This window comes from Dromaius novaehollandiae, unplaced genomic scaffold (genome assembly GCF_036370855.1).
Source record: "Dromaius novaehollandiae isolate bDroNov1 unplaced genomic scaffold, bDroNov1.hap1 HAP1_SCAFFOLD_176, whole genome shotgun sequence".
NCBI classification, from domain to species: domain Eukaryota; kingdom Metazoa; phylum Chordata; class Aves; order Casuariiformes; family Dromaiidae; genus Dromaius; species Dromaius novaehollandiae.
The window spans coordinates 32,431-49,123 of NW_026991391.1; the positions used below are offsets into that span (position 1 = coordinate 32,431).

The window sequence follows — 16,693 nt, forward strand, 5'->3', positions numbered from 1 at the left end:
CTAAAAGTGGCAGGTCCTGAATCCTCCCATTAATAGAGACATGAGGTAGAACCACCAATTAGGAGGTTGATCACGTGACATGTCGACTATTTAGATCAGGGAAGACTCAGGGGCTTGAGAGCCTGGAAAGAAGGTGGTGAATGTCCTAGCTGGAGGAAGGAACCTGGAAGTTGGGAAGATCTGGGAAATAGAGGTGAGCTATAGAGACGAATGCTTTGGGATGCCCAGGGATGCTGGTAATGCCCAAGAGTGGTGACTGCAGGCAGCTGCACAGCATGGAACTGACCTTCAGTCTGACCTTCCTGGACCATCTCCCTGATGGGAAGGGAAGTCAAGATGTAGTGATGTGACCTGGGGAGGGGGTGGGGTGAGTGAGTGTGTGAAATAATCAAGTAGGGCAAGCTACCACTATGAGTGTGCTCATGTTCAAAAGAACAAGCCTCAAAATATTCCTGTGGTTCACAGAAAGGTCTATGAAAACTTTTAAGGAGATATTTCCTTGTTGACGCTTGATTTACTTCATGGTCCTTCTCTTGGGGTACAAGAAAATTTAGAAGTTCTGTAGATATCAGAGCTAGAAATATTCATCAACCATCTGTGACTGCATGGTGGAAAGGGAGGGTCGGATACTGGTGGAGAGAGACACTCAAGGCTCATGAGGGGTTAAACAGGGTAGATTTAATGAAGGACTTACACTCCAAGCTGTGCGGGGAGCCCCAGGAACTGCGCCGAGGGGTCACCGATGGGAGGCTGCTGGACGCATATAATTTAGGAGCAGTTGTCATTTATTACCCTAAAACAATGGTGTTTTAAATACTTAGTTAATATTATGGGTTTGAGTCTGCAGATGCACATATACCATTACTGCAAACTAAGTCACCAAAGAGAAATCTGGACACCTAAGCATACATACATCCAGTACTAGCAAGCCACTTCTTAAATAAATATCGGCAAACTCTCAGCCTTGTCTGAGGTATTTTTGTTCTGTATTTTATTGTTGTAATTCTTACAGACATTACTGCTCTGCTAAATAAAGGAATGTAGCACAGTAAATACATCACACCAAAATAGCTGGCAATCCCCCACCCCCAAAACCCAAACTCCTCTCCCCCCAAAACACCCCCAAACTCATCCTCCCCCCATTGAACCACTGCAGCTTCATTACAGAGAAAAGGTCAAAGACCTGTGACAAAAAACATCAGAGAAATTACATTCAGATGTGCAATATCAACATTCTAGGCTCTAGGGAGATCAAGTTCAGTGTTACAAGGAACGATATTGTTACAAATACAATACTATGTCTTTCCCAATGCTTTATAATAATTTCCGTTCATCCTCTATACAGAACAGTAGTACAAGAGAGTCTAGGTACTGCACAAAATATGTACAAGAGATCTCATGCACATTGCCATCTTCAGAAACTGATTTCATCTAGGAAATTAAGGGAAAAAAAACACAAAACAAATCTGGAAATTCCAACCAAATCTCAAATCAGAATGAGATTCAAAATAAGTGGGAAACTTGCTGATGTTTCATCTTTAATGTAACCATTGAAGAGTTAATAAGACTATATGAAGCACTGAAGAACGAAAAACTTTTCGGACCTTTTATGGAAGAGGGAATGTAAAATGACAGTTTGTTCCTTTGTACCCATGGAGAATTCACACACCTAATCTAATAAACTGCTGCGCTACTGTAGAAAAGTGCCGACTCTTCCTTTTGAGCTCATTTTTCTTGAAACAATCTTTACTTTTACTAACTAAACTGGTGGGATTGTTTACAAGACTTATCAAGAGTGCGTGCGTGTGTGCGCACGCGTGCGCACACACACACACACACACACAGGAAGCCTTCCAGTGTAGAAATTTTATACACACATTGTAATTGGAACAACAAAGATTCTTCACTAGGCTCCAATCATGCAAGCATTCACATGCTTAGCTTTAAGCATCTGTTCACCAGGAAGTAAATGTGTTAGGTACTCAGGTGCTTATTACTAGGTATAAGCTTGATTGCAGGATAACAGCCTTCTTTTTAAATAAACAATTGTTTCAACCCTATATACTTTTGTGTGCTTAGGTTTTCTTCATCTCCCACTGAAGTCAATGGGAAGACCCCTCAACACGAGTTGGATAGAACCACAAAAGCAACAAGTGACATTGAGGGTGTAAAACACAGAAGGAATCAGAAGTGTGATAACTTTCTTCAAGACTTTGATGAGTTTCCTCAGGCAACTTATGGAAAGGCTGCACTGTATATACTCTACTAAACTGTATATGCTTATATATCTTATTTACATATATTACTATTTTAATAGAAAGTTATGAAAAAAATTTCAAATGATCTCCATAAGCCAGATGTATACAGTTAAAAACTCTACTCACAAGTCATTCACAATCTATTTACAGCAGTCTGATAGCAGAGGTAAATACTAACCTGGAATACTAATACCCTTTTCTTGCAAAATCTGCTATTCCAGAGATCGAGATTAAATTACACAACAAGAACTGCAGTAAATCAAGTCACTGTATAGTACTTTCACACTAAAACATATTCACTTACTACAATAGCTTATGCTCCATCCCATTATCTCCCTTAAATATTTACTGCCCATTCAAATATAAAGCTTATTTTCTCTCTCTCTCGCTCTCTCTCTCCAGCTCATGTAGGTCCATGGTTTCTGAAAGGCAAAATACGCACCTCTGACCACAGATGGAAAACAAGTACTCAGATAGAAACATACTTTTTATAGTTCTCATCAACAGAGGTGTGCATGTCTACACACACACATATACATCCATGGTATCTCTAGAGTAAAGTCCAGGTATCATTACTAGTCTCCAAACACAATGCACTGCACAGTCAATTCCACAATGATTGAGAAACCAATGGCTATGAGCAGCTTCAAGTGAGAAGGCTGGGATTTTTTTCTTTTTCCATGTGTGTCCTGGTCTTATTTTTAATTACACTAAACCTTTATATCACAGTACAACACAGCAGAAACTGTTGCTTCCAAAAAATTCAAGGCATCAGCCTGGTCTAAATATATGGTTCGATTTCAGCGTAAACATCAGTATGCAGTACTGAGAGAATGTAGCTACACAAAACAGAGCATTTTCTTCTTCCTGAGGAAAAAGAGCCACCTGCTGCTTTATTCTTTAACTGTTTTTCCCCCTTTGTCCCTGACATTGATTATTGGTTATAGACCAAGCAAATCCTGGATTTCATACATCTCTACATTTCTTCTTCATACAAGTCTGTATAGTATTCACACACATCCTCTAAGTGTCATATGGAAAAAACAAATCACAAATTAACTTATATAACAAAATAAATTTATTCCTACGTTACCTTTACTTCTCCCATTTATCTATGTCTAAAGAAAAAAGTCACTAAAATTAGACAAGTCTTTTGACAAAAAATACTTTAAAACTGGCTCAGAGTAACAAAATTACTTAGAACAGTGTGCAGATCTATTATTTTCAAGCTTCATAAATATTAAGCAATTGAGCACAATTTAAAAAAAGTCTATATACACCAATGCACAGCTGTGTGCACGAAATCTGGAATTAAGAGTTTAGAAAGTATAGCTTCTCAGCATAGCCCCTCAATATTAGTCTTGCTGGATATTTAGAGATCACTCCCCCCCCCCCCCCCCCGAAGAACTGATAAATGAGAATTAAAAGGTATGCATTTGAACAATGGGTTTTATCACAGCATCATTTATTCATTCTTCACAGGTATGTAACTCTTCTTTTTTGTGAATCCTACCATGGACACTGCTGCTATTTATCGTGTGTGTGTGTGGAATTGCATAAAGCTTTACTTGTAAAGAGATGCAACCAAAAAGTCTCATGGATATATTTCCCCTCCCCCTCCATACAGAGCAAATGTTGGGGAGAGAGAGAAATGTCTCTGCAGACACAAATGCAGCAGTAGAAACACAAGCACTAATGAGGAAAAACATCCTCCATGCACGTTGTGAAGGTAAGGTGTCAGCCTTAGATATAAACTGGTTGCTCTTGCGCAGTCAACAGTCTGTACATGGCAGCTGGCATGGTCTTCATATGAATCTACAAAGCAATAAGACAACTTAATCAATACACCTATTAGGCATATTTCTCAAAACATGAGTGTCCCATAGCCTAGGGAGCACTAGGGAAGAAACTAGCTGAGGTAACATAGGACAGAAGGGAAAGGGAAAGCCTGAGAATTTTCATACTCATACTAAGGTCTGGGGGGAGGGGATTCTCTAAGGTGTTGAGTATCCACCAACCATCTCAATTTTATCTAAAGTTGTGGGCACTTCAATAATAAAAGAAACCTTGGTGATTCTCGCTCTCACTTCTAGTATTTATGTTTGAAAAGTAACAAGCCAAAAGAAGCAATGATGATGAAATATGCAATACTGTCTAGGCACACTGCCTGCTCCTACCTCACCAACAGCATTTGAGAGAATGTGAACAATTTTCTCATGAGGTGTTGCTACAACACTTTGCCCATTGATTTCAATGATACGATGGCCAACTCGCACTCCTCCCCGCTCTGCTATACCTCCTCTCATAAGGCTACAGATCTGGAAGGGAAAGGACAAAATTATCAAGGTTTTGATATGGAACAGAGGCTTTAGGTTATACATTTGTCTGCAAATTATAATACAATATTTAAATACATGTGTCTGCAACAAAGTCTAAAATGTAGTGGATCGTTGATTCAAAGTAGCATTTATTAGTAATCAAGTACTACACATTCTCTTCCAAGAGCAAAAGAAACCATTCACCAAAAGCTATTTGTATTATACTTCGGATACTTCATGGTTTGAAAAATTAAGAGTGCATGAAGAATCATAGTTTACAAAAAGTTCAGAGTGCATATGCCTTGCATTAAAAGAGAATCAAATACAGACTCCTCCTTTTGAAACCATACAATGATGCAGACTGAAAGCAGCCTTCTCCATACACTTTTGTTTCTTTAACCTAAAACAGCCTTTTTATTCCTCTGATTGACTCTAAAGTTATGAAATAAAATTTATTTTCTTACCTTTGACTGGGAAAAAAGTCAAAGAAGAATAACTGACCAGTTCAGCTTTTATATCTTAGCCTTAACATGTGTACTGAGCCCCTACTGCAGTGAGGAAAAAAATGCAATTCTCCACATATGCAAACTTCCACATATGTGAAAGCATCATCAGAAGGTCTGGAAGGTACTTACAATCCCATTCTGTACACTGAAGCCCAACTGGTATCTGAGGTCAGGTCTCCTGATCAAGACTGTGGTTACTGGAGGACATCTAACTATGTTCAGTTTAACTTGGGCTTGGTTTTTCAAACCCTGCAAAAAAATGCCATCACCATGAAAAATGCTGACAAAAATGAGGTGAAACAATTTAATGTGAGCACTATAAAAAACAATAGTTAGAATGTTAATATGGGAATAGCCCTGAATAAGCAGTTCTTTGAATGCATCGTTATGGAACAGGATTTCTGAATACCAGACACAAGCAACAGGATGCCCAGTCCTTGTCTAGAAGTTGATGGAGTCATTTTAAGAAATCTAGCTTCCTGCTGGCAATTTCTTCATCTGAGAACACAAATTGTTCTTCTAAAGGAAGCAAAGGAAAGAAAAAGAAGCAGGTCTATGCAGTTGACCAAAAAACTGCCAAACATTCTGGCTGGGAAATTAAATTTTAAATATGCAGTTAAGATAATTACAAATAAGTGGCTTTTCTGATGGGGTATGTTCAATTCTGTAATGCAAATGTCAAGTCCTACTCATCTAATGCTTGTATAAGCAATACTCATGTTTACATTCCCCCTCTCTTCTAAACTGGATATTATCATATCCACCATGAAATCTTTGCTACCAGAACAAAATGAAGAAGGAAAACACAATCATAAAAGTGGAAATGACTGCAGAGTCTGACCATTACACAATTTCAAGTGTTCAGAGTTCTTTCTCGTAGATAAATCCAACTCCAATGTTAGATTATTTTTTTCTATACAACATACAGAATTGAACACACGTTACTCTTAAATGTTGCATTCGCACATGTGATTAGCCTTCAATAAGCAGAACTCATACAGGAAAGAGATGCTATGTAAAGAGTACCGTAGCTTAAAGCTTCCCTCATGTTAACATTTATCAATTCCGATGCCTGCCTTTGAATTTCCTTCATATGCACAAAGTGAAATATGGGTCCCATTGAAATCAATGGATTGCCTGACACTGACTTCAACAAGATTAGGATTTCATTCAGAAAAATAATTCCTATTACAGCTAAGTACTATACTGACATCTCCACATGCAGTTTACCGCTGCTGATTTTGTTGAGCCTAACTCTAGACTTGAGACTGACATTCTGCTGGGATGAACAGTCAATATCTCTAACTGCCTGGACATGACAGTCACACAGTCTCTGAATCTGTTTCTGATAGTAGTTAGAACCAGATGCTTCTGAAAAAGACATAAGTAGCATAATACAATTAGGGAATAACCATCACACATGGAAAGTTTCTTCCTAGATCTGTCAGTTTGTAATTGGTTTATAGTCAATTAGCAGCAAGGTTTACATCTCTAATTTAAAAATAAGATTATGTGAAATACTTGCAAGATATACTCCTCATCTATATAAAATGCTTATCTTTTCATAGGAGTCCTTATAGCATGCTAAAAAAAAATTGCAATCAAAAGATAAATCAAATCAAAGATATTTCTGCAACATTTAAATGTATGCTTAGGTGACTGTTTCATTTGGGGGTTCATTTGTGTGTTATCCAAAAATGTTACATAAACAGCTCCAGATACATGGCTATAAAGACCTGCAAATGCATGGACTACCTTCTTAACAGAAAGATAAATGGCTAGCAGTTCCTATGGCAACAGCCTCATTTATCAATGAACAAAAGGCCTCTAAAGGCATGAGACAGCAAAGTTGGCCTTTTTAATTGTTTTTGTTTTGAGAAAATACAGAAGATTCTTAACACTTCACAGCAAAAGTCCATTGGTATGAGAAAAGCATACATTATAGTTTTAGAAATAAAACTGGTATGGGATAGAAAACAAGTATGACAAAGCAGATAACATGAAGGGCTTGGATTCAAAGTGTTGAGCTTTGTTCCACTGAAATTGGCACAGAGATATTTAATAAGATGGTATTTTTCTCCTTCAGGGGAAAAAAAAAAAGAATGCTTTTATCAAGGTTTTAATATACTGCATTCATGGGGTATCATTTGAAGTCACTGAATCCAAAACAGTTGGGCTCAGAGACTTAAGTATCTATTACTTGTCAGTGCACAATGTTTACATTTTCAGAAACCAGAATATCAAGTCTTTATAGAAATTTTTTTCATTCAAGCATTAAGAAATGAATCCATGGACAACAAAGACATACTTATTTTGTGAATTACTAAACATTTTTTTTTTTTACTGCAGAACACCACTACTTAACAGGGACACAGAAGGCTTTCTATACAGTCAGATACAGCATTACATTACAGGTCTACGTGCTACAATATGCAGCAGTTCTGTGGTGATTGACTATTTCAATAGGTAACCCAGAACACAATTTAGCTGAATCTCCCACATTCTCAAGGGGTGCATCTTTCCCCGTCCTGAAACTTTGATGTTTAAATACCCATTCTCTTGTATGTTGCAGCTACCCCAGAGACTCTTCATTTCCAGCTGACTCACCTGCTTTTTGCATTTACATGCACTCATGTCAATTAGAAGAAAGTTCTTCCAATTAAAATATCCCACCATTTAGCCAAGTTCAGAGAAATATTACACTTTCAAATACACTCAAGTTGTTTCTACAGAGAATAAATATGCTTAATTTTTCTTTTAAATTCAAAATTAAAAAAAAATGTTAAAAACTGTTTTCAAAAAACAAGCTCTTTAAAAAATGACTCAGTTCTCTAGGAACCAGAACATAGGAAGCATTTAAATGGCTAAAATGGCACCAAGACAGATTTTTAGGTACCTATGTCTCAGACTGTCATGTGAAGTTTTAGGTGCCTCCAGATCATAACAGGCATCTTCCTTTTGGATTCAAATATTCCCTTGGGGCCTGAAGTCCTGCACTGTGCCCTGGTCTAAGCAGCTAAATGCATAGCCCCCTTGTTAGGGCTCAGAAAATAGATAAAACAGAATTTGCCCTCTAATTTAAGGCCATCAAAAGGAAACTGCTATAAAATGCACAAGTTCAGAGTTAACAAACAAACAAATAGTTCTATACTTTTTGCTCTCCCACTAATCCAATAAAGGTTTTAAAACATGTAACATCCAGGAATATTCTCTGTACCTTTATAATGCTCTGGCATGTTGAGAGTGGTAAGCCAACCAAACTGGTCCCATTAATTGACATGATCTGGTCCCCTATGTTTAGTTTCCCAGACTTCTCTGCTGGTCCTCCATGCATCATGTTGGCTATGATAACTGTAGGCAAAATGGATCCCCAGCCAGATTCCACAATCACTACACCTAGAATTTCTCCCTTTTGCTTTTCAATGTAAACCTGAATCATAAGAAAGAGAGTTTCAAACAAAAGCTTTTTCTCATCTATGGAACTGATGAGGGCCCCCCCCCATATGTTTACATATAAACAAACACACACTTCTCATTTGCAAAATGCCTTTCTTATTCAAAGGTAAAACACAATAGGGTATACAGTTTAACACATTTTAAATTAATTCAGCCATGAAATAACATTAAAACTAGAGATTTTTTTTAATGCAAAAATCTACCCCAAACAGAACTCATCTGTGCATATGGGTGGAGGGAGCTGGGGTAGAATAGACTCTGGCATGATGGGCTTTGGTGGGCAGAACTAAGTCAGGGAGGGATTTAAAGTGCTTGTGACTGTGTTTTGGGAAACAATTACCTGTGTGTTGTAGTGATACACTAGTTCATCTTTATTAATAAAAACAAACAGCAAATATATAGTCTTTTAAAATCTGGGGTCAACCTCTCTTATCAACCCTAACGCCTCCAAAAATTTTATAATGTCTACTGTATTAACAAGTTTTTTTTAAATACACTTCACTGACACGCAATGTCTCAAATGTGAAAATTGTGTGGTAAAAAAAGATGGTAAATCATTTCACTACTGATAAATTTAGGGTTCACTGTTTGCTCTTAAAACAGAATTGCCCACAGGATATCCTACTGGGGAGGATATAAATGACCTCAGTGAGGTCATTTATAGGAAGCACTAATAGCTTTCTAATTGTTGCCACTACAGGCCTGAACTTGGGATAAGATGAGCTTAATGGTGTTATGGAAAAAAAATGAGACGTACATCTTTGCAGTTTTCAGATTTGGAAAAATGAATCAGGTCATCATTGTACATGTCCTGGGTATTGAGCAAGTCACTATATTCCTTCTGGCTTAGGTCTTCTGGATTGATTCCATTTGCCCTCAGAAATTCCTGGTACGCCACGCTAAATGCTTGACCTATGGACTGTGCAATCAGCTGTGCCTGTAGCAATGTCCAAAGAAGAAAACATCAAACATTCTGATGGTCTCATTCACTGACTCTTTCTGTTGTAATCATGCTGCAAAATGGTTCCTGCCTACAAGTTAAGCTGCTGCAATCAATTAAAAAAATATTTGAACCTAAAGTAATAATTAAAAAAACACAACAGAGAAATGTCAACGCAGTCACCCATGCAGTGAACCCAGCTCAACAACCAACTATAAAAAAGAAACACAAGTAAAGCCTTCCTTTCAGAGGTAACAACTGCTAACATAAAGGTATACCCATTGCATTGCTTGAAATTGAGACTGCAGAGGGAGAACTTCAGCTCTCACCTGCACTTCTTCCAATACATGCAGATCCCAGATAGCTTTCACTTCTGGCAGAAGCAATATTACATTGACAAGCCACCAGTAAAAAATAAAAACATGCTCTAAAATACACATAACAGCATGAAAAAAGATATAAAAAGGCCTTTAAAAAAGGCCAACAGCATCCTGGTTGAACACTGAAACAGGTTGCCCAGAGAGGTTGTGGACTCTCCATCCTTGGAGATATTCCAAACCCAACTGGATGAGGTCCTGAGCAACCTGCTCTAGTTGACCCTGCTTTGAGCGGGGGAAGGGGGGAGTGGACTAGATGACCTCCAACAGTCCCTTCCAACCTCAAGTATTCTGTGATTCTAAGATATTTCCTCCTCTTCCCCTCTCCTTTCTTTTAAAATTATCACAGTGGTGTTTGCAGTTACTATCAGATGAAGTGAGGAAAGGGTGGGAACTACTGGCCCATTGAGTGGATCCAGCCCTTAACGTGACTGGAAATGGTCCACAATGCTCAAAGTAGGGTCAGCTATGAGTTCAGACAAAGTTATTTAGGGCTTTATTTAGTCAGATATTGAAAACCTTCAAGGACAGAGACTACACAACATCTCTGGGTAACCTGTTCCACTCCTTGACTGTCCTCATGGTAAAAGTTTTTCCTTGTATCCAGTCAGAACCTCTCTCATTTCAACTTGTGCCCATTGCCTCTCGTCCTCCCACCACGTACCACTGTGAAGAGCCTGGCCCCATCTTCTTGATGATCTCCTCATAGGCATTGGAAGGCTGCTATTAGGTCCCCCTGAAGCCTTCTCTTCTCCAGGCTGAACAAGCCCCATTCCCTCAGCCTCTCCTCGTAGGGCAAGTGCTCCAGCCCCCTGACCAGCTTGGTGGCCCTCCACTGAACTCACCCCAGTTTATCAATGCTTTTCTTGCATTTGGGGGCACAAAACTGGACCCGATATTCTAGATGTGGTCTAATGAGTGCTGAGTAGAGGGGGAGAATCACTTCCCTTGGTCTACCGGTTGCACTCCTGTTAATCCAGCCCAGGATGCTGTTAGCCTTCATCACTGCCAGGGCACGCTGCTGGCTCATGTTCAGCTTGCTGTCTACCAAGACCCCCAGGTCTTTTTTTGGCAGAGCTGCTGCTCCCCAGCCTGTACTGATGCCAGGGGTTCTTCCTTCCCAGGTGCAGGACTTGGCACTTGTCTTTGTTGTATTTCATGAATAAATTTCATTGGGCTTCCAGCCCGTTCTACCTATTCTACACAGCTCTCTCCTATACCTGCAGCTTCTTCTTGGCCGCTCTACGCTCTATGGATGCTCCATAGCTTTCACTCGCTATTCTGCATTACTCCCTGTGAGCTGTTCTGGCTCCTACCACCTGCTACTGTTGGTAGAGATTGGGGCGGGGTAGAGGACATAGGCAGGTAAAGGGAAAGTTCTGTGCTATGCAAGGAAGCAGCTGGAAATAGCAGACTATTGGAATTCTTTGTTTTAAGGTGGTGAGCAAGGTAAAGTTAGAATGATGCACATACTGGATGCAAGTGGAAAGCAACACAGCATGAGCGCAGAGCACATAGGAGCAGTTCAGAAAACTGGGCGTGGAGCAGTGCTGTGTATAACCAGAGTGTTGGGTATAGGAAGCACTGTGGAGTGTAGGGGTACTGGTCACAGCGTGGAATGAAACTGCTCTCTGGTGGGTAGTGCTGGTTCAGGGGGAAGGGGAAGGAAAGAGGATGGGAGGACTCCATAGCCTACTGCGTGGGGGTGTGCTGGGGATGCAGGAACACTGCTAAGGTGTGTTTTTACATGCAGCTTGCCAACTGTATTTTTTGAGTCCAATTCAGGCCCCAGTAAGGAAAAGATTCACAATCCTGAAATAAAAACTGGTTGCATCTTAAAACTACTCAAGCTAGCTCTAAATCTGTTGATGACAACAGCATGATTTCTGGCACTGAAAAGGCAACAGCACACACAGAGTCTGGACTAGCATTATTTTGCCAACGTTCAAATCAAAACAATTTGATGGCAAGAACAAGATGTCAAGAAGATGAGAGCACTACAACTCAATAGCTCAGTAAGCGATCTGCAAGAGGAAATAAATATGGACTTGTACATTCAGGTGCATACATTGAGAATGACTTCCAAGAGATCAACTGCCATTCAGACACCCAGCATTTGGCCCTATTCTGGGAGCTGAGCTGTTTTAAAGATCCAGCCCCAACCACAATTGGAAAATCTGGTGTTGTGGTTTTTTTAGATGAGGATAGTTCCAAGCAGGGACACATTTTGGCCATTACCCATTTGAGGGCTTAAGATGCATCACAGTCAGGTACTGGATAAATTTTTCTAGATACTCATCTGTCCCAGAAGAAGAGATAACAGTAAAATATGTAAGATTTATATATAAGAGGGTCTATTACTCCATTGGAGTTACAAGCTCTTTAGAGTGGAAATCTCTTTGCTGCTAACAGATATAATTTGGAAAGAGTTAGAACAAAAATATTGTATTTTTCTTACTCATTCAGATTTTTTAGAATGTTTTGTAAGCTATTTTGAACTGCTCTATGACTGAGGAAAGCTGATCTCCTGAAATTTTTCAGGATATTTTCAGACTACTGAGCAATCAATGCTTTTTTTGGACCTATGGACATGATGTACTTTCCAGGCCAATATTTACTGGTACAGGAAGGATCACATCTGACACAAATATGAAATCATCTGACCAAACCACAGAAGGTAATGACAATCCTATAATGGAAGCACAGGTTTTGAATAGCCAAGAAAATGCTGAGAAATAGATCCAGGAAGGCTAAATGATAGTCAGGCTATCATATTCTGAAAGAAAATAAACCATTGCCTCTAGCATCTGACAATTTGATCTTTGCCTTTTTCAATTGGCCAATGAGAGAGAGTCCAGTAACATACAAAATCTGTGATTTGAAATACAGAAGCAACAGCCTCAAACCAGGCAGCACATCTAGTGATATTAAGCCCCAAAAACATAGGCTAGTCTTTCTATTTGCACACCAATTTCATGAAGGGCATTACAAGAAATGTGGCTTATATGCTCTTTTACATAAAAATCAATTTTTTAGGTTCTCCATCAAATTTAGTTTGGTAGAGGACTACCTCTAAAAAGTAAAGCAAGAGCACTGAGAATCCCAGCAGTGGGTTGCATATGTATCTGCAACCACAGATTTGATATGAACACAGTGCCTTCAGAATAGGTTCCCAAATATATAAAATCAGCCACTTCTTAAAGGAAACCTTTGCATCTGAAAGCCCTTACAAATGTATTCTGTGGAGCAGAAGGCATTTAAGGCACTAATGAGAAAATAATATTTTCACTTAATTTTTTAATTAGTTTAATATACTCTGAATTATACTGAAAAGTCTTTCTGAAGCCTAGGTGAGGTGCAAGGCACAAGAAGCAGAAATAGGCTATTACCTCACCATCTGTAATTTGGGCAGGATACCTCAACTGGCATCATCGCTGTAGTCTGAACATTAATTTTCACATGGGAGTGGTTCCTCTCACTCTGTATAAGCCACCTGACTGGCATAAATACAGTGATTGCCATGGAGACATATAATACTCTCTTATTTGGAGGGCTGAGCACTAAATGAGATTTGCTGTCTTCCCAATTAGATAGCACCATGTGACATCATATTATTTGGGGCTAACCTGATTATGAGACTGACAGCTATATATCTACCAACTTCAATTTGAGGTATTTGTGTATTTCCCCTCCGATTATTTAGTTTAGTTAAAAAAAAACAAACAAAAAACAAAAAAGAAAACACACACACACTACATAAAACCAGCAAGTTAGGTGCATTGATATTTATTTCCCAAATGTTTGGGTTTTAATTAGTGAGGACAGGACATCAGGTTTGATAACAGACAACTCAGTAAGCCCTCTGTGGAAGCTTGCACACCAACACTTGGCAACATGGCCTGGATAAGGACAGCTGATAAATAGGGATGCGAGCATAACAGTGGGTGTGAATGGGACACCCACAACTGTCTGAGAGGGCACGTGCCCCAAACTGATAACACTAAAGAGGAAGATGACCGCTTTGATCCTGATTTGATTTAAACCACATGAACTGAGCACTTTTCCCCCTGTGGCATCTTCTACCTCATATGTATTCACTCAGACATGTCTCTTCACAGGACATGTCTCTTTTATAGGATTTTTTTTTTTTTGAAATGATTTCATCAACTCCTGAACTCCAGCCTCATATCAAAAGGAAACTCAGACAAAAAAGCCAAAACACCCCTTTAAGGCATGTATCTGTGATCCTTGTAGCAACTGTAAGGAATGCAAGCTCCCTATGGAAATAAGCTGCTTTGATGGATGTTCACTCTCACAGCCAGATCCTGAGCTGGTATATGTAAGCTGTGGCAACAATGTTCTTTTAGAACCTGCCCCTCACTGTCACTAGTAAGTATTAAATTCACGTAAAAATAGGAAGTTCTTCTATAAATACTAACTTTGCAAGTAAAACACCACGTCCCAACATGCAAACAGAAGGCAAGTTCCTCTACTTAGACAAAATATTTTTATGCAATTAACAAACAAACCAACCAGGACCACTGGTGATAGACTTCAAGCCTGTCAAGATGAGCTCACATTTTACCTCCAAGAAAAATCACAAGATAGTAAAATTCCTTACATCCTCAGACTCAAAGACGTGACAAATCATTTTGTATTGCCTTTTTCCATCTTGGGAGGGGTGAGATGCTTCCACATTGTCCTGGGAATTTGATCGCGGCATTCGTCTACGAGCCATCAGAACAACTATATTCCCTATATCCGCAATGTAAGAAATAGTCCTCAGAGGATGATCCATCATAGTTTCCTGAAGGATAGAAAAAACAGTACCAGCAGCTGTTTTAAGCAAGTTCTTATTGCACTTCTGGCATTTTATGAACATATCAATGGGAGTTTGAGACCTTTATTAAGTGTCTATAAAAAGGAAAGAAGTCTGTATGAAACAAGGTGTCAAGAGGAAACTACAGTCTCACTTTCAATAAACAAAACAAAAAAAGCACATTTTGAAAATTAAGGTTATATTTACTGTGGAAAAGAACACAGACTTAGGTATCTTGGCCTGAACACACACAACATAGAGAGGAGTAAGGACTTCAAGTTAGTTATCACAACCAATTGCTTTAGGCTAGTCCGGGGATGATTGATACTTGTCATATTATGGTACTAGACTACCTAGAATGTTGGATAACGTGAACAAAGCTTCTTATCAGAAGTGGGCTGATTGAGATTAGCATACCTGCCAATGCTATCATTTTCTAGAGTCAGACACATCAGGCATGCATGACATGATTCTCAAGCATGGATTTCTGACTAGGAAATCTTGGAGGGAAATATAAGAGTCAGGACTGATGTTACTTCAGGGGAGCTAAGTCATTCAAATTTTGGCAGGTAGATGGTCTATTAGATAGATAGATTAGATTAGATTATAGATAGATGATCTATTTCAATGGACTATTATTATAATACTGACAAGCCCTGACCTGGCAAAGGTGCTTCTTTGTCTATACCTGCATGTCTGCATTCAATACTTTTATTCTCTGTGTAGAAATGAAGAGGTCCACTTCGGTCATGGGTTGAGATTCACCTTCTGGAGCCTACAGATAAATGGAATAGAGTCAACAACATTAGGTAACATCCTTAATAATGATATTAGATCACAAACAAGGGCACACTAAGACAGTCACCAGAACAGCAATGCAGAACAGAGTATTAGATTTCAGAAGTTAAAGATAAACACAAAGATGTGGAATCCCTGCATTAGATATGAAAGTGAGCTAGATGTCATTTGTAAAATTTTTAATCTCATAAAAGCCACCCTTGACCACCTTCTTGATCCAATAGTTATACACTACTGCAACATGAACTGTATAAACATTCCATGAAAATCAAACTGAGTCTCCCCCACGTGATACCTGCCTTAAAGAAGGCCATTTATAGGACTAAAGGCATCTCTTGCCTGGAGAACTTCTGTATGGGCTAACAACAGTGACTGCTCAGAGTAATGGAAAAACATGTGCCACAGGTGTAGTTTTAAAGAACTTATAGTGCAGTTCTGGGGTTTCACAGTCAGACAAAATAGTATTTAAAGCACTAATTCACTCCAGAAGCTGTACCTTTGTAAACAAAAAGTAAATGCTTGCAATTTTAAGTGCCTTTTAAAAAATCCAATAACTCTTTAAGAACTCCATATTTGTATTACTAAAATATGAGTCAGTCAGCATATAATTGTGCGCGTATATTTTTTCCCTTTTTTGCATCCAGCAATTTGACGCATCTGTGAATCAAGCAAAACACTTCAGAGAGGAATAAAAAGGCACTTGTTTTTTAATCTAATGGTTTATAGAAAACCTTTGCCACATTAGTCCTATTTCTTTGGTATGTATTTTGGGTACTGACTATACCCTTTGATAAATCCAATCTTTAACCTATTTCTAACATGAAATGGCTAATGATAAGCAACAAAAATGGCCAACTAGGCAACTGATTTCCAAGAAACGTCAACTGGTATGGTGGCTCAGAAATAAACCTAAACAAAAATTGCTGGATGCAGAAAATAAAAGCACAAAATAAAAAGGCAAAAAAAAAAATCAAAACAAAAAACCCCAAAAGAACAGGCATAACATCAAACTGATGGAGGTTGTACTGCACCTTCTTCCTGCCTTTGGCTAATTTCTGGGCCATCTGCTTAGCATGGAATAAACAGAGATAGGAGAATGGTTAGAGAAGAAACAGGAATCTATACACTAATGCCAGGGCTCAGTCTATTAGCTGTTCTAGATTAGTCTCTGCTTGGATTCATTCCCCCCCCCCCCCCCTTTTCTTTTTGGCTTATGAAAGA

At 38.8% G+C, this 16,693-nt stretch overlaps 1 protein-coding gene across 1 annotated transcript; it reads right to left on the reverse strand.

Annotated features, from left to right (window-relative positions):
• Positions 1-974: 974 nt before the first annotated feature.
• Positions 975-15,583, reverse strand: LOC135326129 (amyloid-beta A4 precursor protein-binding family A member 1). Its single transcript, XM_064503980.1, has 7 exons — positions 15,363-15,583; positions 14,477-14,662; positions 9,296-9,475; positions 8,300-8,512; positions 5,212-5,331; positions 4,436-4,576; positions 975-4,073 (listed from the first exon to the last, which is right to left on the reverse strand). The coding sequence occupies exons 1-7, from the start codon at positions 15,423-15,425 to the stop codon at positions 4,002-4,004; spliced, it is 975 nt and encodes a 324-aa protein (XP_064360050.1). The 5' UTR covers positions 15,426-15,583; the 3' UTR covers positions 975-4,001.
• Between the last annotated feature and the right edge of the window lie 1,110 nt (positions 15,584-16,693).